Source organism: Plecotus auritus (assembly GCF_963455305.1).
Source record: "Plecotus auritus genome assembly, chromosome: 3".
Classification (NCBI taxonomy): Eukaryota; Metazoa; Chordata; class Mammalia; order Chiroptera; family Vespertilionidae; genus Plecotus; species Plecotus auritus.
The window spans coordinates 159,598,752-159,624,018 of NC_137772.1; the positions used below are offsets into that span (position 1 = coordinate 159,598,752).

The following is a 25,267-nucleotide window of genomic DNA, read 5'->3' on the forward strand; positions in this document are numbered from 1 at the left end:
CCTGATTGAGATTCCAACACTCAGAGTGGCCTTGAGCATCTGGCATACTCTGAATAGGGTTTCTGTAGAGAGAAACGCATCAATTGGTTGCCCCCTGCATGAGCCTTGACCAGGGCCCCGGGCCAGGGTGGAGCCTGCAACCAAGGTATGTGCCCTTGACCAGAATCGAACCCAGGACCCTTAGAACTGGCAGATCCTTGATAGAATTTTTTGATGGAATACATTTATTTAAGTTAAGCAGTTATAGTAGTATTTCATGATATGGGAAGGAAAGTGGTTACTCAACTAATATTAGATGTGCTTCTTTCAATGAAGCACCATGGTAGGTACTGAGGATTCAAAGATAAAAAGACAGGGTGTCTTTCCTTAAGAATTCACATTCTACTGGAAGTCTAGAGTTAGAAGAAAAGTCCGTGTGGTCAACTTGGCTAGAGATAATAAAAAACCTTTTAAAATTGTGGGCCTTAATCCCAGGTTCAGTTCCAAATAAATCTTGAATATATTAGGGGCGTTACAGTTTCTGAGCTGGAAAAATTCTTGAGAAAAGTTGGGAAATTTCTCTCTTGGGTTTTGACGCTGGCTGCGGAATGATGGCTTCTGAGGGAAGAGGAGCCCGGTGAAAGGTGTGGCAAGGGATAAACAGAACTCTATATGCCATCACGAGCTTGTGTCCTAGGGCTTCCCATTCTACTCTGCTGTTAAATTTTTCTGGGATATACCTTGGAAAAGGAGATTTTCTTTTCACTTGTGAATTAAAAGAATTCACAAACCTCCTGGAAATCAGGCTTTTTTCATTGGCATGGCATGACTTTTAAAATAATGAAATCTGTTCTGATATGCAACTCAAGTTTTGACTCTTTTTGTGGGGTAGGGGGTTGAGGCCCCAATCTTACCAGTAAATTTGAGCTTTTGCTTAATGTCACAGATGGTGTGGTCAAAGTTTTTTGATTATGAAGCAATCTTTTTTTAAAAAAATAGAACAGCCTAAGTGATCTTCCTCTATATAGACTGTATGTTATCTTTCACAGCATCTCATTGGAGAGGCAGCCTTGAGGGCTAAAGTAAGTAGGTTATCCTCTCATCTACGAACACAAGCAACTCTCTGGCTGCTGTGAGTGACACAGGCCGGGCGAAGTGGAGGGAAATGCGGGGGAATTGCATTTTGACGTCGGGGTTGCTGTTTGCCACTCTATCTCTTGCTATTGCCAAGCACAAGCAACCTTCCTTTGCCAAGAGCTGTTACCCAAGGGGAACACTGTCCCAAGCTGTTGACATGCTCTATGTCAAGGCAGCAAGGCTCAAAGCAACAATTCCAGTAAGTACTAGGCTCTGCTTACAATGATGATCTATAGGACATTTATAATTCTGGATAAAACTTATTTCTCTTTGTTTTGTTGTAGGAAGACAGCATAAAAAACATACGATTATTAAAAAAGAAATCAAAAAAGCTATTTATGGTAAGCCAGAGGGCCTTTCTTCTCCCCCAGGTTTCTAATTGTTTGATGTTTTCCCCCCTCGTTTAAATTTTCCCAGATGGTCATTAAGTAATAAACAGGGGGATGTTTCAGTGACATTTTACAAAAGTGATTCATGGTTTATCATATGCAATTTCTTATATTTTATTTATAGAAAAATTGCAGATTCCAAGAACAGCTTCTGTCCTTCTTCATGGAAGATGTTTTTGGTCAACTCCAATTGCAAGTTTGCAAGGAAATCCACTTTGTGGAAGATTTTCACAGCCTTAGGCAGAAATTGAGCCGCTGTGTAAGTATGCACAGCAAACATGGTGAGTTTGACCCTACAAACCTACCTAGGAAACAGCATGTGTGAAGCTGTCTCCACATCAAAGGGTGAGTAAAAGGGCCTTTCTAAGTGTTGGCTTTAGTCCACATGGAGAGCTCATTTCTAGGAAAACAGGGTCAAATAACCATGCATAACTCAGAATGCCACTATTTATTATATCTCAAGGAATGGCATGTAAAACATATTGAAGCAAGCTAAACTAACATGGAATGCTACTCAAATACAGGGGTGGGCAAAAGTAGGTTTACAGTTGGTCATATGGAAAATAATTAATAAATGATAATAGACAATGTGTTTTGTATACTCACTGTTAACTGTTAACCTACTTTTTCCCACCCGTGTATTATTTAATTTTTATCATTCCCTCTTTATGATTCCCAAGTCGTTCATTCATTCATTTGATAGTTCTTAAGTACCAACTATGTGCCCAAAACTATCCTAAGCTGTTTTCTTTTTCTTTCCTATATTGCTGAGAACTTCTAGACTGCCATGTTCTTTATTTACTTAAGTTTTTATAGTTATATCTTTTTTTAAGGCATGGTCTCAATCAAAACAAAATAAAGGGGTGGGATATGTCTTCTTATGGATCTAAATTATTTGATGTGGTGTATGGTCTCTGTCACCATAAGCGATGGGGAATTAATTAAGAAGATAAAAGTGACCACATTTCTATAAAAACACCCACAGTTAATAAAGACCAGTGTAGAAAAAAATAAAACAAAACACAATATTAAGGTATCTGCGCAATATTAATTGCCTTGCCTCTGTGGGGAGTGTGGAATATTTTCCATGATTGGGTTCCGAGCGTGCCTCCTGCGGCTGTGCCTTGCAGGTGGTGCGAAGAGAGGAGTGATAATGGCTGCAACCCTTGGGATGGCAAGTGGAAACGAGCTCTCTGCTCTTGGGCAAGATGGTTACTGAGACCTAAATACTGGGCAGTTGGAGGTGGATTTTTATTTTTTAAGAGTTAGGATATCTTTGTCTTGTGGTCCATGAAAGGGTCAGGAATCCAAATCATAGCCCATAATATAGAAGCATTTTATAAGGGTGAGCTGGTCAGTTAGGCAAAAAAATTCATTGACTCTATGTTCACTTTTCTTTGGTTAGTTTGTGTTTAGGTCATGTCCTTGTTTGGGACTTGGGCTGCATGATTTTTAAATAAACTTTCTCATTTCACTAAAATAATAATAATGATTGAAAATTACAAACTGGTACCTCTTTTTAGAACACAGGGAGATTGCTCTGGGCCAGTTCCTTTCCCTGAAATCATGGAAAGGCCGTCACTCATCTTTGGTTTATTCTATATTTAATCTATAAACTCTTATTAAGGCAGTAAATAGTATAGTCTCTTAAATTTAAGTGGAATCCTATATAATAAAAGAGTAATATGCAAATTAACCATCACTCCACTACACCCACAAGCCACGCCCACCAGCCAATCAGGAGCGAGTATGCAAATTAATCCAACCAAGATGGCTGTGGCCACAGAGCAAACAGGAGGCTTGGGTTTCCCCGGCAATGGAGGAAGCCAAGCTTTCCGCACACCCTGGCCAGCCTAAGCCTCCACTCAAGGCTACAAAGTTTCAATTATAGAAGATAAATAAATACCAGATACCAGAGCCTCCCCTTGGGTCGCCGGGGGGCATGGCCGGCCTACAAACCACCACAGGCCCCTTGCCCAGGCCGCCTCACACCCCAAGAGAACCCCCAGCCTGATCCGGGACATCCTTCAGGGCAAACCAGCTGGCCAACACCTGTGCACCAGGCCTCTATCCTATCTAATAAAAGAGTAATATGCAAATTGACCATCACTCCAACACACAAGATGGCTGCCCCCATGTGGTCAAAGATGGCTGCCTCCATGTGGACACAAGATGGCTGCCACAAGATGGCCAGCAGGGGAGGGCAGTTGGGAGGGACCAGGTCTAAAAGGGAGGGCAGTTGTGGGCGATCAGGCCAGCAGGGGAGGGCAGTTTGGGGTGACCCAGGATCAGGGCTAAACGGGCAGTTGGACATCCCTCGAAGGGTCCCAGATTGGAGAGGGTGCAGGATGGGTTGAGGGACCACCCCCCCCGTGCACGAATTTCGTGCACCGGGCCTCTAGTTATTATATAATTTTATATTTCTTTTGGCCTCCCTGATTAGATGATTATTCTCCCAAGTAAGAGAGTTTTTACCACTAAAAGACTTGAAGAGGGGGAGAATAATCCATGGAAGCAGCTGCTATTGGGGGAAATAGAGACCCATGGCAGTGACTGTAGGCTAGAGTGGGGTCATCCGAAGGACCAGCAAACTGTCCCCATTTCAGTATCTGGAAACAGGCATCCTCTTTAGCTTTATTTTGTTAGTACCTTCTGTTTTTCTTTTTGTTAGAGAACCTCGGCTCCTCTGTGTAGGTGCTATTGTTTGCATTAGCCATCCGATTTAATGTTACTCTAAATGAAGTTTGTTAGTGATAGTGAGGCACTAGAAGAAATCCTTGCCTGATACAGAAAACAGATAATGACGGTTATAACCCAAACCAAGCTGAAAAACTTAGAAAATACAGAACTGTATAGGAACTCTGGTTTTCCTTGATTTGTTTTTGAGTGTTTTCATAAAGGGACCTCAGTCTGTCAATGGAGATGCCCTTTCAGGGACTTGGGCCACCACAGCACAGGCCGCTTACCTAAGTGGCTGGCTCCCCCTTATGGCCAAATGGCAATACAACACCCAATCAACCTCCCTAAGAGCCACCTAGCTCTTTTACTTCTTACATTCTCCCACCTGTAGCCAACCATTGTTAGCTTCAGTTAATTTGTCTCAGGAGCTCTGGAATTTATACCCTGGGGTGTATCTGCCACCTTAAGGAAACTGAAAAAGAAAGTCAGAGGATTAGCCTGAGCTTTGGAAAGCTTTCTCAGACTTTTGCTTTAAGAAATAGGTACTTGTGTTTCATCTTTTGGCCAATCACATTTTTTTTTCAACAGAAGCTGGTATCAATGTAATATAAATTTACTCAGCAACTAATATTGGTGGAATTCTAAATTAGTGATTGAGGCAGGATTTAAGCATGGAGAAGTTATAAAATATGAAGTAGGCAAGATTAACCTAAATGTGATATTAATAAAAAGTGGGCATTAAATATAATCAATATATAAACAGCCAATATAGAAAGTAATTACACTTGCTGTATTTGTCTGGTTGTCCTTGCTATCAAGGTTATTATGGGAAAAATTAGTTAAAACACAAACCTTTCACTCTAGGAGTTTTGCAGTGTGTGTGTGTGTGTGTGTGTGTGTGTGTGTGTGTGTGTGTTGGTGGAAGGATCCTAGTGGGGAAGCGAGAGCATGATCACTATACACACATTTATAACAAGAGGGAGAAAGAAAAAGCACCATAATAACAGTACTAGTCAAGCTCTGGGGATTCAGAGTAGAGAAATACGAATGTCTAAATGGAGCAGGAAAAGTGTCAAGGAGGGACTTTGAGAAGGACCTTGAGTTCTGTGGGTTTTATTTCTCTGGAACCACGACATATTTCAAAGCTGGTCCCAGACTATTCCCATAATCCAGAAATAGAAGAAAATGGCACAATCTTTGTTTCTGGGACCCAGAACTCTAAACTAATGCTTAGGTTACTGTGATGCTATAGTCTAAATAGGAGCTGGAGGTGTTGATTTTTTTTCAATCAACATTGCATTTATGGTGTTGTTTCCAGAATTAAATGTTGTCTGAGTGCAAAACAGTTGACTTATATACAGAATTTTGGGATATAGTCCATTTGCTTAATGTGAGTACTTGGAGTTTGAGTTTATGTCAACCATAAATCATTGGTATGTGTTCTTTTGAAAATGCCACCCTCCAAAACCTGGAAATAACAAAAAAAGCAAATTATATGATACTAGAGCCCGGTGGATGAAATTCGTGCACGGGGGTGTGTGCCCCTCAGCCCAGCCTGCACACTCTCCAATCTGGGACCCCTCGAGGGATGTCTGACTGCCTTGATAGGATTGGGCCTAAATGGGCAGTCGGACATCCCTCTCACAATCCAGGACTGCTGGCTCCCAACTGCTCGCCTGCCTGCCTTCCTGATTGCCCCTAACCGCTTCTGCCTGCCAGCCTGATCACCCCCTAACCACTCCCCTGTCAGCCTGATTGATGCCTAACTGCTCCCCTGCCAGCCTGATTGCCCCTAACTGCCCTCCCCTAAAGACCTGGTCACCCCTAACTGCCCTCCCCTAAAGGCCTGGTCCCCCCCAACTGCCCTCCCCTAAAGGCCTGGTCCCCCCCAATTGCTCTCCCCTGCAGGCCTGGGTCCCCCCCAACTGCCTTTCCCTGCAGGCCCAGTCACCCCCAACTTCCCTCCTCTGCTGGCCTGGTCACCCCTAACTGCCCTCTCCTGCAGGCTTGATCATCCCCAACTGCCCTCCCTTGCAGGCCTGGTCCCTCCCAACTGCCCTCCCCTGATGGCCTGATCGCCCACAACTGCCCTCCCTTGCAGGCCTGGTCCCTTCCAACTGCCCTCCCTTGCTGGCCATCTTGTGGTGGCCATCTTGTGTCCACATGGGGGCAGGATCTTTGACCACATGGGGGCAGCCATCTTGTGTGTTGGAGTGATGGTCAATCTGCATATTACTCTTTTATTAGATAGGATAAATTGCTTCATGTAACTTAGCGAATCCAACAAGTATTTATTTTGTATCCTAATACATTGAAATAACAATAAGAATTACTATAACTCTATAAACTGTTACCTTGTAATGGTGATTTAAAATGTGCTGGTTCTATGTGATTGTTTCATTTCTCTTGACACTTTCCCCCACATCATTAATATTTATTGAGCATTTATTGACATCCTATATAATAAAACCCTAATATGCAAATTGACCAAATGGCGGAACAACTGGTCGCTTTGACACACACTGACCACCAGAGGGCAGATGCTCAATGCAGGAACTGCCCCCTGGCAGTCAATGCACTCCCACATGGGGAGCACCACTCGGCCAGAAGCCAGAAGCCAGGCTCATGGCTGGTGAGTGCAGCGGCGGTGGCGGGATCCTCTCCCGCCTCTGTGACAGTGTTAAGGACCCCTCGGGGGACATCCCCAGAGGGATCCTGGACTGCGAGAGGGTTGAGGGGACCCCCTTCCCCCAGTGCTGCATGAATGTCGTGCACCAGGCCTCTAGTTTTAAAATAATCATCCAGGATTGTTAAAAAAACAATTACTCTGCTAAAGACGCAAAGATATTTTAATCCTGATAATGTTTTAAAATATCATAGTCTGCCCTATTTTGCCAGATGGAATTTGACTCTGGATGAATTAGCTGATTTTATGTTGAGCTAGGTGGAATTTTTCACTTATTAAGAGCAAAGTACTAAATTACTCCTTTAAAATTGACAGTAAATTCCTTGGTATTTTTAGGAGGGTTTGTGTTGGGGAAATAGTATAATTTCAGTGATGGAATACTCATGTATTACATTACCAAATATAATTATATTGGGTTATATCTGAGTTATCCGTCATGGGGGTTGTTTTGTGTCACCAGAGAAAACACTTAAAAACAAAGTCTAGTACAATCAGGAATTAGATAGTGGATCACATGTTGCCAGCTGGAGATGCTCAATATCTCTTTCCATTATGCAGCTGACATGGAACTTTAAGGTTACTGGCTATAGATAAGGGTACAACTCTTTTAATACTATTATCACAAACCAACCATTGAAAATTTCTAGGCTTTAGCTTTCTTAGTTCAAAATTCAGATACAAAATTAAAATGTCCATGGCAAATAAATAGTTCTCTTTCCCCCTTCTTACTTGTTCTTTCCCAGGTAACATTGTGCCACTTACTACCATGTGATGAAGGCAAGGAAACAATTATACACATTTTGAGGGTTTATGGATTTATACTTAACTAGAGACCCAGTGCATGAGTTCATGCATGGGTGGGGTCCCTTCGCCTGGCTGGCAATCAGGGCCGATTGAGGCTGTGGGAGGTTGGCCAGTCAGGGGGAGGGGGTGCGGGAGGTTGACTGGCCACGGGAGGTTGGCTGTGGGAAGGCACTGACCACCAGGAGGCAGCTCTTGAGGTGAGTGTCTGCCTCCTGGTGGTCAGTGGACGTCATAGTGACTGGGCATTTGGTCTTTTGTTGCTTAGGCTTTTATATATATAGATGTGTAGCCACGGAGTGGCTGAAATCAGGGGGTTTTGTTCCCTTCCTTCTTTCATTTTTTCTTCTTCCTTCCTCTCACCTATCTCTCCTTTCATAAAATATTTTCAGAATATTTTATGTACCTGCTCTGAGTCAATTTGCTGAATAGCCAATTTGTAAAATGAGCAAGTTTTGAATCCATTGTTTCTTTTACCTATCTAGTTTTAGTTGACTGGCTTTATTTTATCTTCATATAAAAGAATTCCTTTGTTTTAAGGAATATTCTAGTTTTTCTTGGTTTCAGGTTTCTACATTTGGAATTGGAGACTGAGTAGCAGAGAGAAGGGAGATTGGGGCAATAAAGAGTCATAATAAGGGAATCATTTTGAACATGCAGAATTTTGATAAATACACTTAACATGAATCTGTTCTTATACATGAGAAAAATGCATTTGTAAGAATTCCCCTGAGTGAAGAATACATTCAAGCATATAGTATGTACAAATTTCAGTATCAGAAAGACACTAATTGCCCCTAACTGCTTCTGCCTACCAGCCAGATCACCCCCTAACAACTCCCCTGCCAGCCTGATTGATGCCTAACTGCTCCCCTGCCAGCCTGATTGCCCCTAACTGCCCTCCCCTGCAGGCCTGGTCACCCCTAACTGCCCTCCCCTTCAGGCCTGGTCACCCCTAACTGCCCTCCCCTGAAGGCCTGGTCACCCCTAACTGCCCTCCCCTAAAGGCCTGGTCACCCATAATTACCCTCCCCTAAAGGCCTGGTCACCTCTAACTGCCCTCCCCTGCAGGCCTGGTCCCTCCCAACTGCCCTCCCCTGCAGGCCTGGTCCCCCCTAATTGCTCTCCCCTGCAGGCCTGGGTCCCCCCCAACTGCCCTTCCCTGCAGGCCTGGTCACCTCCAACTTCCCTCCTCTGCCAGCCTTGTCACCCCAAACTGCCCTCCCCTGCAGGCTTGAGTGCCCCCAACTGCCCTCCCTTGCAGGTCTGGTTCCTCCCAACTGCCCTCCCCTGCTGGCCATCTTGTGGTGGCCATCTTGTGTCCACATGGGGGCAGGATCTTTGACCACATGGGGGCAGCCATCTTGTGTGTTGGAGTGATGGTCAATTTGCATATTACTCTTTTATTAGATAGGATAGAGGCCTGGTGCACAGGTGGGGGCCAGCTGGTTTGCCCTGAAGGGTGTCCTGGATCAGGATGGGGGTTCCCTTGGGGCGTGGGGCGGCTTGGGCAAGGGGCCTGTGGTGGTTTGCAGGCTGGCACAACCCCCGGTGACCCAAGTGGAGGCCCTAATATCTGGTATTTATTTATCTTCTATAATTGAAACTTTGTAGCTTTGAGTGGAGCCAAGCCTCCTGCTCACTCCGTGGCTGCAACCATTTTTGTTGTGATTTATTTATCTTCTATAATTGAAACTTTGTAGCAGAGGCCAAGGCAGGCCAGGGCTGCAGGAGCTTGGCTTCCTCCATCGCTGGGGGCAATTCAAGCCTCCTGCTCTCTCCAGCTCTGTGGCTGCTGCCATTTTTGTTGGGATTTATTTATCTTATATAATTGAAACTTTGTAGCCTTGAGTGGAGGCCAGGGCAGGCAGGGAGGGTGGAAAGCTTGGCTTCCTCCATCACTGGGGGCAACCCAAGCCTCCTGCTCTCTCCAGCTCTGTGGCCGCCACCATATTTGTTGGGTTAATTTGCATACTCACTCCTGATTGGCTGGTGGAAATGGCTTGTGGGCGTAGCGGAGGTACCGTCAATTTGCATGGTTCTCTTTTATTAGATAGGATATATATATCTCCAGGTTTTAGCTGTCACAAATAAAGCTGCTATGGTTATTCATACTACAATTCATTTTGTTGATTTCTCAATGCACCCCTTTTTAGTTTAATAAATTTTCTCTATTGCTTTTCTGTTTTTATTAAGTTGATTTCCATTATGAACTTTACTATTTCTTTTTTTTTCTGTTAAATTTGGGTTTAATCTGCTCTTTTCTTTGTAGTTTCTTTTTTAAAAAAAATATTTTTATTGATTTCAGAGAGGAAGGAAGAGGGAGAGAGAGAGAGAGAACATCAATAGTGAGAGAGAATCATACCTGCGACCCAGGTATGTGCCCTTGACCAGAATTGAACCTGGGACCTTTTAGTTCACAGGCCGACGATCTATCCACTTAGCCAAACCAGCTAGGGCTATAGTTTCTTAAAGTGAAAGCGTGGGTCATTAACTTGAGATCTTTCAGGTTTCTTTTAAGGTTGAAGCTGAGGTCATTAGTTTGAGATTTTCTGTCTTTTCATATAGTGTCATAAATTTCCCTTTAAATATTGTTTATCTACATACCTCACTCTTTGATGTAGTGCTTAATTTTCATTCACTTTAAAATGCTTTCTAACTTCCTGTTTGATTTCTTCTTTCATCCAGGGTTATTTAGAATGGTGTTATTTAGTATCTGTATATATGGGGACTTTTCCAGATACTGCTTTGATTTTGATTTCTAATTTGATGACATTTTAGTAAGAGAACATACTTTATGTGACTTGAATCCTTTTATATTTGTTGAGCCATCTTTTATGGTCCCAAATTTGGTCTATTTAAGCAAATGTTCTATGTGTATTTAAAGAGAATAGATATTATGCTTTGGGTATAGTGTTTTATAATATCAATTAGATCTAGTTGTTACTGTTTCCCAATTATTCTACATCTTCACTGATTTTCTTTCTACTTATATCAATTATTGATATCGCTGACATTAATAGTGGATTCCTTGATTTTTTTCTTGAAGTTCTATCAGTACTCATGTTAGAAGTCCATGTATTTTGAAATTCTGTTATTAGGTACATAAATGTTTATGATGTTAGTGTCATCTTGCTGAATTGATCCTTTCATTGTTATAGAATTACCCTATTGTTCCTAATAATATTCTTTGAACTGAAACTCTTTTTTCTGCTACTAATATAATCACTCCAGCTTTCTTTCAATTAGTTTTAACATGATATATCTTTTTTATCCTTTTCTCTTAACTTATTTGTGTCTTTTATTTAAAATGAGTGTCTTGTAGGCAGCATATATTAGGTGTTGTTTGTTTTTTTAAATGCACTCTAACAAATTCTTTTTCTTTTTTGCATGTTTAAACCATTTACATTTAACATGATTACCAATATACTTGTGGTTAAATCTGCCACCATGCTGTTTGTTTCCTATTTTTCCAGTCTATTCTTTGTTCCATATCCTCTTTTTCTTTCTTCTTCTTAACTGATTTTTAATGATTCCATTTTATCCCTTTCAGTGACTCATCAGTTATAATGCTTATGTGTTTTGCTATTTTTGAGACTTCATTTTTTCATGTAGGACCAGGTTTCTATCTAATATCATCTTTCTCTTTGAAGAATTTCACTTACCATATCTTGTAGTACAGTTCTATTGTTGATGGATTCTTTCAATTTTTATGTCAGAAATAAAGCCTTTAAGTCCCCCTTACTTTTGAAATATACATTTTTCTGATTATAGAATTCTAGGTTGATAATTTCTTCCCCCACCCCCAATGCTTTAAAGATGTTGCTCTGCTGTCTTCAGGCTTGCATTGTTTCTGACAAGAAATCTGCTTCCATTCTTATCTTATTCCTCTGTCATGTTTGTTTTTTTCTAGGCTTTTCCCTTTTAAGGGTTTTCTCTTTTTACTTGTTTTAAGCAATTCAATTATGGTGTGCATTGGTGTAGTTTCCTTTATGTTTCTTGTGCTTGGAGTTAATTAAGATTCTTGCATCTGTTAAGTTTCAGTTTTTATAAACTTTGGAATTTTTTTTGGCCATCATTTATTCAAAAATTTTCTTCTATACATTCTTCTTGGAATTCTAATTGCATATACTTTAAGCCATTGGTAGTTGTCCCACAGTTCATTTTAGTTTTTTTCCCCTGTTTCAGTGTGGATAGTTTCTATTGCTGCATCTTCAAGTTCATTAAACTTTTTTTCTTTAGTGTTTAATCTGCTGTTAATCTCATTCAGTATATTTTTCATCTTAGACATTGTAGTTTTTATCTATAGAAGTCTAAATTGGGTCTTTTAATATTTTCCATTTCCTTAATGTGATCAATGTTCTTAAGCTTCTAGAACATATATAATAATTTATAGTTGCTCTTTTAATATTCTTGTCTGTAATTCTAAAATTTATATTAGTTTAAATATTTGATTATTTTTCCTGCTCATCATATGTTATGTTTTCCTGCTTTGTTGCATGCCTGGTAAGTTTTGATTAGATGTCAGCCATTACATGTTTTATCTTATTGGGCCCTAGATATTTTTTGTGTTCCTGTAAATATTATTAAACTTTGTGTGGGGAGACAGTTAAATTGCTTGAAAAGAGTTTGATTCTTTTAGATCTTGTTGTTAAGTTTTGTTAGTTAGGATTGAAGGATTATTTTGCCTAATTCTACTAAGTCAACACATTTCAGTTAACTTTACCCAAATCCCTGTGCATTCTCTTTTCCCTCTCTTTTTTTTTATTTTTTCTTCTTCTTGCAATTAATTTGTTAAAGAAATTGAGTCACTTGTTTAAAGAGGTTTTTATAGTCTATATTTTGCTGATTGCATTTTCATAGACTAATTTAATATATTCTTTTCTTTATTTCCCATACATTAGTAATTACATATAGAGACTTGATCAGGTTCAGGCTTGATGTTTTGGCTAGATTAGTTCATATGTAGTGTTGTGTACTTTCATTAAGAGGCACATAATATATGGCATCCATTTTTATCACTTTTGCTGTCATTGGTAATTATTGTCTAGATCTATTCATAAGGCATTGCAAAATGATATTTAAAAATTCTATTATGCTTTATTTATTAGCATGGATGTTCTATAAACAGAATATAACTAGTACTAACTATTTGACTGTCCTGAGGAACTTATCATGTAAGAAAGGTAGAAAAATACTTAATTATTTTTCTTTATTTACCAGATTTCAATATAAGGAATTAATTTTCAAACATTCTTTCAAGCTTGTCAATGAGTTGTTATTTTCTCTTCATTTCATTATTAACTCATGGACTTAAATTATTTTTTTACTTTTGAGAAGCCTTTCTAATTTCTATAAGCATCCTGCCTTTTGGGTTTCTTTGCAAGTCTACTAAGACTGGAATCTTCTTTAACTACTCTTAAGACATAGTACCAAAAAAAGAAAGAAAGATATGGTACCATAGCCTGGCCGGTGTTGTTCAGTGGTTGACTGTCACCCTCTGAACCAGGAGGTCATGGTTCGATTCCTGGTCAGGGCACATGTTCGGGTTGCAGGTTTGATCCCCAGTGTGGAGCATGCAGGAAGCAGTTGATCAATGATTCTCTCTCATCATTGATATTTCTATATCTCTCTCCCTCTCCCTTTCTCTCTGAACTCAATAAAAAATATATTTTTAAAAAGATATAACACCTTGATAATTATCTTGAGATGCCCCAAGGTCTGAAATCTCCATTGTATTTTTTTTTTTTTAATAAATCTTTATTCAGATTATTACAATTATTTCTCCTTTTTCCCCCCATAGCTCCCCTCCACCCCTTTCCCACCCCATCTTCTGCCCTTACCTCCCCCCCACTGTCCTCATCCATAGGTGTATGATTTTTGTCCATTCTCTTCATGAACCCCCCATACCCCTTTCCCCCTGAGAATTATCAGTCCACTCCCTTTCTATGCCCCTGATTCTATTATATTCACCAGATTATTCTGCTCCTCAGGTTTTTAATTCACTTGATTTTTAGGTTCACTTGTTGATAGATATGTATTTGTTGTTCATAATTTTTCTCTTTACTTTTTTCTTCTTCCTCTTCTTTAAGAATACCTTTCAGCATTTCATATAATACTGGTTTGGTGGTGATGAACTCCTTCAGCTTTTTCTTATCTGTGAAGCTCTTTATCTGCCCTTCAATTCTGAATGATAGCTTTGCTGGGTAGAGTAATCTTGGTTGTAGGTTCTTGCTATTCATCACATTGAAAATTTCTTGCCACTCCCGTCTGGCCTGCATAGTTTCTGTTGAGAAGTCAGCTGACAGTCGTATGGGTGCTCCCTTGTAGGTAATTAACTGTTTTTCTCTTGCTGCTTTTAATATTCTCTCTTTGTCTTTTGCTCTTGGCATTTTAATTATGATGTGTCTTGGTGTGGTCCTCTTTGGATTCCTTTTGTTTGGGGTTCTGTGGGCTTCCTGGACTTGTAAGTCTATTTCTTTCACCAGGTGGGGGAAGTTTTCAGTCATTATTTCTTCAAATAGGTTTTCAGTATCTTGCTCTCTCTCTTCTTCTGGCACCCCCATAATTCTGATGTTGGTACGCTTGAAGTTGTCCCAGAGTCTTCTTACATTATCTTCAACTTTTTGGATTTTTTTTTTTTCTTTTTGCTTTTTTGGTTGAGTGTTTTTTGCTTCTTTGTATTTCAATTCTTTGACTTGATTCTTGTGTTCCTCTATTCTGTTTCTGGGTCTCTGTATAATATTTTTTATTTCAGCCAGTGTATGTTTAATTTCTAGTTGGTCCTTTTTCATATCTTCGAGGGTCTCGTTATATTTATCGGCCTTTTCTAGGATATTCTTAAAAAATCGTGGTTTTGAATTCTATATCCAGTCGTTTGTTTTCCTCCATTTCTTTCGTTTGTGATCTGATTCTTTGACCCCGCATTTTCACTGATTCCCTGAGTTGGTAAGGTAGATATTTGTGCTAGGTTTCCAATATGGCCCAGTGGGTCTGCTTCCCCAGTTAACCTGAGGTGGACACTCTTGGTGCACCCCTTTGTGGACTGTGTGTACAGCCTTGTTGTAATTAAGTCTTTATTGTTGTTGGTATCACTGGGAAGAATTGACCTCCGGGCCAATTGGCTGTAAGGATCAGCTGTGTCTATGCTGGGAGAAGCCCGGTGCTGGAGACAGCCCTATAGGATTAGACTTGCCAAATTGCAATAGCCTCTGTGCTCAGCTTGGATGGGGTGGGGCCTCAGTCTTGGCTTCCTGTCAGCCCCGCCCCTGCGCGCATGTGCGCTTTCAGTCCTCCGCCTTCCCGAGCTCCCGAGTCTCTGCCCGAGAGTCCAGACTCCCCCCACAAGAGCGTGGGTCCCCAGGGGCTCGCCTGGAACCGGGGTTCACTACAGTCAGAACTGGGGCACAGTGCCGTCAGGAGCCTCTGACTCCCCTCCACCAGGGAAAGCCCGCGGCAACCTCCGCAGCCCTTGTGCGCACCTGCGCAGGCGCGCTTTCAGTCCTCCGCCTTCCCTGGCTCCTGAGTCTCCGCCCGAGAGTCCAGACTCCCCCCACAAGAGCGTGGGTCCCCAGGGGCTCGCCTGGAACTGGGGTTCACTGCAGTCAGAACTGGGGCTCAGTGCAGTCAGAATCCTCTGACTCCCCTCCACTAGGGAAAGCCTGTGGCAACCCCCGCAGCCTTTGTGCGCACTGGCCCGTGTGCGCCTTCAGACTTCTGCCTTTCCCAGCTCGAGTCTCCGCCCGAGAGTCCAGACTCCCCCCGTAAGAGTGTGGGTCCCCAGGGGTTCGCCCGGAACTGGGGTTCAGTGCAGTCAGAACTGGGGTTCAGTGCGGTCGGAGGCTTCCTTCCCCCTTCCGCCAGAGGAAGTCAGCCAGGCTCTCAGCCGCCCTTCCTCTCTGCGCGCACAAAGCCCCTTTGCCGTACCTCCAATTCTCTGTGAGCTTTTCTCCTTCCTTCTAGTTGTAGAATTTTCACTCAGCCTGCTTTCCTGTGGTTCTGGATGGTGTCCGTTCTGTCTTTTAGTTGTAGTTTTGAAATTGTTGTGCGAGGCAGCAGTTTAGGTGTTTACCTATGCCGCCATCTTGGTTTCTCCTGCTCTCCATTGTATTTGAATGTCATGTCAGTGTTTCCAATAACATTCTGAAGATTTTGTAGCACCTACTAAAATGTTATATTTTTACTTAATCTGATTTGGATAATTTAGATAGTATAATTATTAAAAGAAAATAAATTATGGGTAACATAAAGTACCTTTATTTTTATAACCTTTGCTAGCCATGGTATTTGACTAAATGGTATTTGGGAAGTTGACCTATGCATATGTAAGAAGACATTTTAAAAGTTTTTATAGAACTGAAATACTCTGACTTGAAATGGAATTTAACAGTTGCTTAATTGAATTCACAAAATAATTTGCCTAATTGCTAATAATCAAAGTTGAAACTGAAAAAAAATTCCATTAGTTTTCAAGATTTTATCATCTACTTTAATTAGCATTTGAGAGCCTGAATAGTAATTGGTAATTAGAGATGCACGTCTTTATATTGTGTGTAATTAACTTAAAGTCTGATAAGTCTTAGCAAATAGAATATTTGTATCTCCATTTCTTGGAGTGTGTTTGATAAGTAATTTTTATCATTAATTGCAACTAATTTATCAACTTGTGAAGCATTACTAATTATTTATCCTTGTAATTTCAAATATTTTTAATTGCAATTGGTTGATCTGATAAAGCTAGATGTAGAAAGTGAGACCAACCTTGTTTTATTCTTTCATTAATTGCAAAGTCCAAATCTTGTCTTCAGTGATAGCAATAATCTCATCTTGTGGTTGTTGGAAGAAATAAATGAGATAATATATCAAAGTGCCTAGCATTTAATAGTTCTGTATAATTGTTAGTGTCTTTCCTTACTGCTTTCCATACACAGAACACTAATTTTCTTCTAATTACATTTTCTTAACAATTTCCAAAAGAGTAATTCTCCTAAACCTGTGGTCGGCAAACTGCGGCTCGCAAGCCACATGTAGCTCTTTGGCCCCTTGAGTGTGGCTCTTCCACAAAATACCATGGCCTGGGCGAGTCTATTTTGAAGAAGTGGTGTTAGAAGAAGTTTAAGTTTAAAAAATTTGGTTCTCAAAAGAAATTTCAATCATTGTACTGTTGATATTTGGCTCTGTTGATGAATGAGTTTGCCGACCACTGTCACCTAAACAATAAAATACCTTTCTAGTATCTACTGTTAGTGTTTACTTGCATTATGTGTATAACATATAGTAGAACTTCGATTTCAAGATAAATAGATCAAGTAATTGGTTTTAACCTTGGTTAAATATATGTTCTTTTTCTCTTTTGGTGCTTATCTATATTTTATTTTTACTTTTTTTATTGTTGACACTATCACAGATGTCCTCCACTTCTACCCCCACCCCTTTGCCTACTTCCACCCAGCCCGCATCACACACACACACTGTTGTCTGTTACCATGAGCTATGCATATATGTTCTTTGACTAATCTCTTCATCTTCTTTTATCCAGTCCCTCCCACCATGCTCTCCTCTGACATCTCTTAGTTTGTTCCATGTAGCCATGCCTCTGGTTCTATTTTGTTCATCAGTTCATTTTGCTCATTAGATTTCACATATTAGTGAGATCGTATGGTATCTGTCTTTCTCTGTCTGGCTTATCTCACTTAGCATAAAAACTTCTAGGTCCTCACAGATTGTCACGAAGGATGAGATCCTTCTTTTTTACAGAGTCTAAGGTAGTTGAAATTATACACTAATTTATATCAGATGATTCTGTTAGTTACATAGCATATAGAAATAGGACATTGTTTTGTAACTCTCCTGATATATATTTACACAGGTATTGGATATCTGTCTTGCTTTTTAAAAAGTAAATGTCTGATTATGAACTTGCTTTTGAAGAGAGACATGGCTAAAAGTTTATTACTCTTTTCTCCTTTCATGCAACCTATTTGGTTGCAAATATAGGTAACCTTTCTTCCAATAATGTTAATTTAAATTTTTTCTTTTTAAGTTTCCTATAAACCTGTCTGGTATCAGTCATTTTGTGTTGATGTCCTAATGCTCAACTTTTGCCAAACTGATATAACATTTTAAAAAATGTATTTTCAAGATGGGCTATACTTATATACTGTCCTCAATTGTTATTTTAATGAACCTCAGAAAATATTTGTGATGTCACATAAAAAATTTCAAAAAGTTAATTAATAAGATTTGCTGAAAAACCTATATGCTGTCATACAATAAAATAAAATTAGTTTAATCTTTAATCTAATCCCTTATCATTGACATTCTGGGGGAAAGAAAATTTCAGGAAACCTAGGCCATGGCCAGAGTAGGAACTGCCTTAACCATTAAGATTAACTAAAATAAATAAATAAATAAAACCCTAAACAAACAAAAGGAAACAAAAAAGGATGGTTATAATCTGGGGAAGTAAATAAAATATATAAGATCTTACATATGGTTTTATACTCTTTGAATGGTTGAGAGAATATGGCATCCTATCTAATAAAAGAGTAATATGCAAATTGACCGCACCTCTGCTACACCCACAAGCCATGCCCACCAGCCAATCAGGAGCGAGTATGCAAATTAACCCAACTAAGGTGGCTGTGGCCACAGAGCTGCAGCAAGCAGGAGGCTTGGGTTTCCTGGGCAATGGGAGAAGCCAAGCTTCTTTGCAGCCCTGGCCGGCCCAGGTCTACACTCAAGGCTACAAAGTTTCAATTATAGAAGATAAATAAATCCCAACAAAAATGGCGGCAGCCACGGAGTGAGCAGGAGGCTTGGCTCCACTGAAGGCTACAAAGTTTCAATTATATAAGATAAATAAATCCTAGATACCAGGGCCTCCACTTGGGTCACTGGGGGGTGTGGCCTGCCTGCAAACCACCACAGGCCCCTCACCCAGGCTTCCCCATGCCCCAAGAGAACCCCCACCCTATTCTGGGACACCCTTCAGGGCAAACCAGCTGGCTCCCACCTGTGCACCGGGCCTCTATCCTATCTAATAAAAAAGTAATATGCAAACTGACTGTCATTCCAACACACAAGATGGCTTCCCCCATGTGGTCAAAGATGGCTGCCCCCATGTGGACACAAGATGGCCACCACAAGATGGCCAGCAGGGGAGGGCATTGGGAGGGACCAGGTCTGCAAGGGAGGGCAGTTGTGGGCGATCAGGCCAGCAGGGGAGGGCAGTTAGGGGTGACCAGGCCTGCAGAGGAGGGAAGTTGGGGGCAACTGGGCCTGCAGGGAAGGGCAGTTGGGAGGGACCAGGCCTTCAAGGGAGGGCAGTTGAGGGTGATCAAGCCTGCAGGGGAGGGCAGTTAGGGGTGACCAGGCCTGCAGAGGAGGGAAGTTGGGGGCAACCAGGCCTGCAGGGGAGGGTAGTTGGGGGGTGACCCAGGCCTGCAGGGGAGAGCAGTTGCGGGGGGGGGGGGGACCAGGCCTTTAGGGGAGGGCAGTTAGGGGTGACCAGGCCTGCAGGGAGGGCAGTTAGGGGCAATCAGGCTGGCAGGGGAGTGGTTAGGGGGTGATCAGGCTGGCAGGAAGAAGCGGTTAGGGGCCATCAGGAAGGCAGGCAGGTGAGCAGTTGGGAGCCAGCAGTCCTGGATTGTGAGAGGGATGTCCGACTGCCTGTTTAGGCCCAATCCTACCTGGATTGGGCCTAAACAGGCAGTCGGACATCCCTCGAGGGGTCCCAGATTGGAGAGGGTGCAGGCTGCGCTGAGGGACACCCCCCACCCTCGTGCACAAATTTCGTGCACCAGGCCTCTAGTATACCTATAATAGGAGATAATATAATAAAACTCTTTTTGTAGAAAGGATTGGAGGTTGCTCTTTGTGAGAACACAGTGTGAGCACTTATTTCTCTGAGAGATTATACATGTGTAGCTGTCCACTCACTGACACATATATTTCATTTTCTCAGAATTTTCAGTGGGGAGGGATTTTTCATTTTGCTTTAACTATCATACAATACACATATATATGATTTTTCAAACACATGAGGACACTGTGGACACCAATTAAGGACTGTATTACTTGCTCATCCAATTGTTTCAAAGCTCTAATGCTCATAAGTGCCTAAGACATGCTTCAAACTTACTAAACCAGTGTCCCAAAGCAGTAAGCTGATGTTTGCATTTCATTCATTGATTCATTTAGTAAACAAAAATTTGTTGAGTGTTAGTATTTGCGGAACACTATTCCAGATGCCGGGGATTTAACAAAAATTGGCAGGTATCTCTGTCCTCGTAGAGCTCCTTGAAAATGCTTTCAGCTGGCTTCAGCTCGTCTCAGGTTATGGCAGGTGCTGTGGAGGGAGCACACAGGAGGAGGTGCTGCAGCAGGGCTGATGGATATCAAGCCGTGGATAATCGAGTCTGGGGATTTCAGCTCAGACCTCAAGGGTGTTTAGATCACTTCTGCTCTCTCCAGCGTCGGAACATCATGCTTCCTGTGCCTACTTGTCCCTTGTCCCTGCTCCTTCTATTCCATCTTATCCTGCAAGATGCAACTCGCTTGTTTTTTCCTTCTAGAAGCCTTCTGGGATCCCACAGTCAGACTGTGTCTTTTCTGTCTCCCAGAGCAGTTGTATTTTTAAAACCACAATATTTATCACATAGTATTGTAATTTTGTGTCACTGTCTGTCTGAATAGATGAACCATCACTTGAACCCCAGGGCAATTTCCATCATGTAGGCTAATTTTATAAATCAACACTATGTGGGCGGAGATGCTACTGTATGCCTAGCATATGGTTAGTTGCAATACAAATGTACTGACTTAATGAATGGTTAGGCCTTGTGTTTGTTATTCTATGACTATCTCACACCTTTCTTTGATCTGGTCCCTAGTTATTCTAGCCTTACTAATAATTTACCTTTATCTAGGTCATATCTGCTTCGGTTGAGTTTGTCAAATCATTCAGCCATTTTTACAATAAAACTGCTTACCCTTTGTTGCACATTCTATTTCCGGCAAATGCAACTATACACTAAAATATAAGATAAAAGAAACAATTTGTTTATAACATCCTCCTTTTAAGCAAAACAATTTAAATCATGACAATAAAATCTGGCTGTCCTACTGTGTCTGTGGACATATTTACAACAGTCAGGAAAATTAGAACTTTTGGGTCAGAACTTCTTTTTGAAAAATAATTGTTCTTTTTATTGAATTTATTGGGATGACATTAGTTAATACAATTATATAGGTTTCAGGTTTGCAATTCTAAAATACATCATCTGTATATTGTATTGTGTGTTCACCACCTCAAGTCAAGTCTCTTTTCATCACCACTTATTCCCTTTTTACCTTATTCTACCTCCTCTCACCCCCGACCCCCTTCCCTTCAGTAATCACCATACTGTTGTCTGAGTCTACTAGTTTATTTATTTTTTGCTTAATATCTTCACCTTTTTTCACCCAACCCTGCAACCCACTCCCCTCTGACAGCTGTCAGTCTCTTCTCTATCTATGAGTCTGTTCTATTTTGTTTGTTAGTTTAATTTTTTTCATTAGATTCCACATACGAGTGTAATCATATGGTACTTGTCTTTCTCTGACTTATTTCACTTAGCATAGTGCTGGGTCAGATCTTTACTGGGGGTTATTTATAATAATCGGAGCTTAAGGCACCAGAAACATCCCATAAACCAATATAGCTCTAGTGGCAACCCTGGCATTATTAAGTGTGATTTATTTATTTATTTATTTATTTATTTATTTTATTTCCAAACCTTGTTTTTCTCATTTTTTACTCTCTTGTTCTACTTAGGGTAGCATATGCCTTAGATGGAGTGAGGTCAAAAGTCTCTTTGTACTTCCCACCCTGCTGTGGGATGCACTGCAGATTAAAGTTTTCTGGGCAAAGAATATAGTCACAGGAATGCCTTAATAATATTTAACTTCTGTAATGTCCAGGATTTGGTAGGCTTCTTTGGTCTCCCACTTTCAGTGTTAAATCTTCAAATCCTAACATATGTGAATTTGATATTGCACCGTGTAACTTGTATCTTCTGTGCTTTGTTCTAATCCTTGCATGTAGGAACTTTGATATAGTGCCTTGGAATGAGGCAAGTATTACTTCTCTTTTTTATTGAGTTTCCTTTTTTTTTCTAATTGCAAGATTTGGGCCAACTACTTTTATGTTAGACTAGTGGCCTGGTGCACAAAATTCGTGCATGGGGGAGGTGTCCCTCAGCCCGGCCTGCACCCTCTCCAATCTGGGACCCCTCAGACATCCCTCTTGCAAATGGGAATGCTGGCTCCTAACTGCTCACCTGCCTGCCTGCCTGATTGCCTCTAACCACTCTGCCTGCCAGCCTGATCACCCCTAATTGCCCCCCCTCCCAGCCAGATCTCCCCCAACTGCCCTCCCTGCTTGCCTGATAGCCCCCAACTGTGCTCCCCTGCCAGCCTGCTCACCCCCAACTGCCCCAACCACTGGCCTGATCACCCCCACTGAGCCCCCCTGCCGGCCTGCTTGCCCCCAACTCCCGCCCCCCGCCAGCCTGATTGCCCCAACTGCCCCCCCGCCAGCCTGATCACCCACAATTGCCCCCCACTGCCAGTCTGCTCACCCTCAACTGCCCCCCTTGCCGGCCTGCTTGCCTCCAACTGCACCCCCTGCTGGCCTGATAGCCTTCAACTGGGCCCTCCTGTCGGTCTGCTCACCCCCAACTGACCCCTTCCCCCGCCGGCCTATCACCCCCAACTGCTCTCCCCTCCTGGCCTGATCACCCCTAACTTCCTCTGCCTCAGCCCTGCGACTATGGCTTTGTTCGGAAGGCTGTCTGGAAGGTCTCCCGGTCTAATTAGTGTATTACCCTTTTATTAGTATAGATAATTTTAGGCTAGAAGGACTTGTATCTGATCAAACTATTCATTTATAAGATAATGGGCAGACTTCTTTAAATTATCTCCAGACCTACTAACATGGCTGAAACTAGGCTTGCTATTTCTAGAATTTTCTTTTGTAGTTCCAATCTGAAAAACAAATGAACAAAGAAAACAAAACACATATACACATACACACACACTACACACAGGGTTTCTTCTTTTATTTATTATCATGTTGTCCATTTTCAGGTTGAAATCTTTCTCTCTCTGCCAATCAGCTTTGTCTCTTAAAGCCATTTCTGACATTTCCCCTTGTGTTATATGCAGCAGAGATCTTTGAGCTAATTTCCCTTTGAAACTGGATTTTGAAAGTTTTCAACAAGAGATTGGATTAGTTGAAATATTTTTTCCAAGTTATGCTGTTTATTTTTTTCAGTTTAATATAGTGTTTTTAATCAAAGACTCTGGAGTCAGAATATTTGGATTCAGATCTTAGCTCTTTCCCTTACTATGCATGAACATAGGATATAACTTCCATGCTTCAGCTTCCCAATCCGTAACATGAGGAGAGTAATAGTACCTACTTCATAGGGTTGTTGTGAGGACTGAATGAATTCATATAACTAAAGCCTTCAGATTAGTGCCTGACATATAACACTAACATATTACATGTTGACTATTTTTACCTAACCATCTTCTCAGTATTTCTGTCTTCACTTGAAGGGGAATTGGATAAAGATGAGAGCTCCTAAAACTGCTGAATTTTTACCTCCTACCAGTAAACTTTTGCTTTGTTAATTTTTCTACCTACAACTATTTTGTCTACTAACACTATCTTGCTCATCATTATGTCTTCAGTACCTAGCAGGTGGCCCAACAAATAGTAGGCACTTTAGTAATGTTTAATGAATGAGTGAATTCTTTCTGACTGTTTTCTCTGACATTGACTACCACTGTCCTGGATCTGTCATGCTTTGCCTTGGCCTCACAGGATTGGTTTGAGCTGAAATATTCTCTTCTTAATTCAGGACTCTTATCACAGGGACGTCCAATCCTGTGCTTGTGAAGCCCATAAACTGCACCTTAACCAGAACATTCATGTCTGCAGTTCTTTTGTGCCTCATCATCAAAGCCCTTCCCCCTAAGCAAGGTCTGACTGGAAGGTAGAGTCCCCATCTGTGCAGAGTCATGACACCATCATCACTTTTAAGTCCCGAAACAGCATTCAGGATATAACTGTCAAAGCATTTCAGTTATTTTCTCTTGATAGGAAAGGAGCCTGAATGATGCCTCTTCTTTCCACTTCTCCTCTTTGTATTTTGGCCCTTTGTATTTTGGTCAACCAACGGGACCTGTTGGTTGACAATGGCCATGTTTCATTTGTTGTAATAGGTGTTGTCATTTAGCTGCTTCCACTTCATGAGTTTTAATTAAGTGTTATCTTTATTGATGTCCCCGACACTATGTTACCACTACTCTTGTGATACCTTGGGTGAGTGACTTACACATCTGGAGCTTGGTTTCCTTTTCTATAAATTGAGAACACTTGGCCTTGTAATCTTCTTGGTCTATTCTAGAGCTAAGGTTTTATGAGTAAAAACTAAATTGATAAATTAGATATCTTCACCTTTTTCTTTCCCTTTCTCTAATTAACTCTATGGAAATTTGTGGGAGAATAGAAGATGATGTTAATTCCTTTCTACCTATCTCACCTAGGCAATCCTGTGCTCAGATAGGATTTGAAAATTCACCTCCTCAAGGGAGACTGGCAGTCTTTACCAGCCAGGCTATAAATCATCAGCCTCCTCCTTCTCTTAATTCAGAAATTAATATTAATTTCTTATTGCTTTCTCCTGGCAATTGACCCCTGAATATTGTACAGTGCAATGTGCATAACAGCCACGGTAATTTTTCAAAAAGTAAAACTTTTTTTTTGTCTTTCCCACATCTCTCATGCTCCCCACAACTCTCTTGTTCAATTGCTCCAGCCAAGCTTTTTTTCCTTTCAGTTTCTAGAAAGCACTTAGTCTTTCCTGCCTCAGAGCCTTTGCACACCTTTCCCTCTGCCTGAATAATCTGTCCATCTTCCCCAACCACCTCCATCTTTTTCTAGCTCCTAAAATAACTGGTTTCTTTTCATTTTTCAGATCTTAATTTAAATGTCATTCTTCAAAAGAGCCCTCCTTGACCAATTGAAAGTATGTCATTCCTATAAATCCCTATCCCAGAGTCTCGTGCATTACAAACACAGCTTTCATTGTAATTTGTAAACTTTAATTTTTGTTTCTTTTCTTATATATCATCTGCATCCACCATGAAACTGTATGCTCTGTGAGGACAGAGACCATGTATTATTTATTGCCATTGCATATCCATGCCCAGAACATAATACCTACTCAATAAGTGTTTTCTGAATAAATGAAAGTACTATTAGTGCCCCTTCAACAATATTATCTGTATTTACTGTTGATTTCTTAGATTTCCTGTGCTTCATCAGCTAGAGAGATGAAATCCATTACCAGGATGAAAAGAACATTTTATGGGGTAAGTATTCCAAATTCTTGCTTTAGAATACTGTGTTTTTTAAATCAACAAGATTTCTGCTTTTATATCTCTACTTTATCTGCAGATTGGAAACAGAGGAATCTACAAAGCCATCAATGAATTGGATATTCTTCTTTCCTGGATTAAACAATTCCTGGAAAATATTAAGTAA

At 41.0% G+C, this 25,267-nt stretch overlaps 1 protein-coding gene across 1 annotated transcript; it reads left to right on the top strand.

Moving 5' to 3' along the window:
- Nucleotides 1-1,144: 1,144 nt before the first annotated feature.
- On the top strand, nt 1,145-25,267 carry IL26 (interleukin 26; the record flags this gene model as incomplete). Its single annotated transcript, XM_080662086.1, has 5 exons — nt 1,145-1,315; nt 1,401-1,457; nt 1,630-1,764; nt 25,030-25,095; nt 25,181-25,267. The coding sequence occupies 5 exons, from the start codon at nt 1,145-1,147 to the stop codon at nt 25,265-25,267; spliced, it is 516 nt and encodes a 171-aa protein (XP_080518212.1).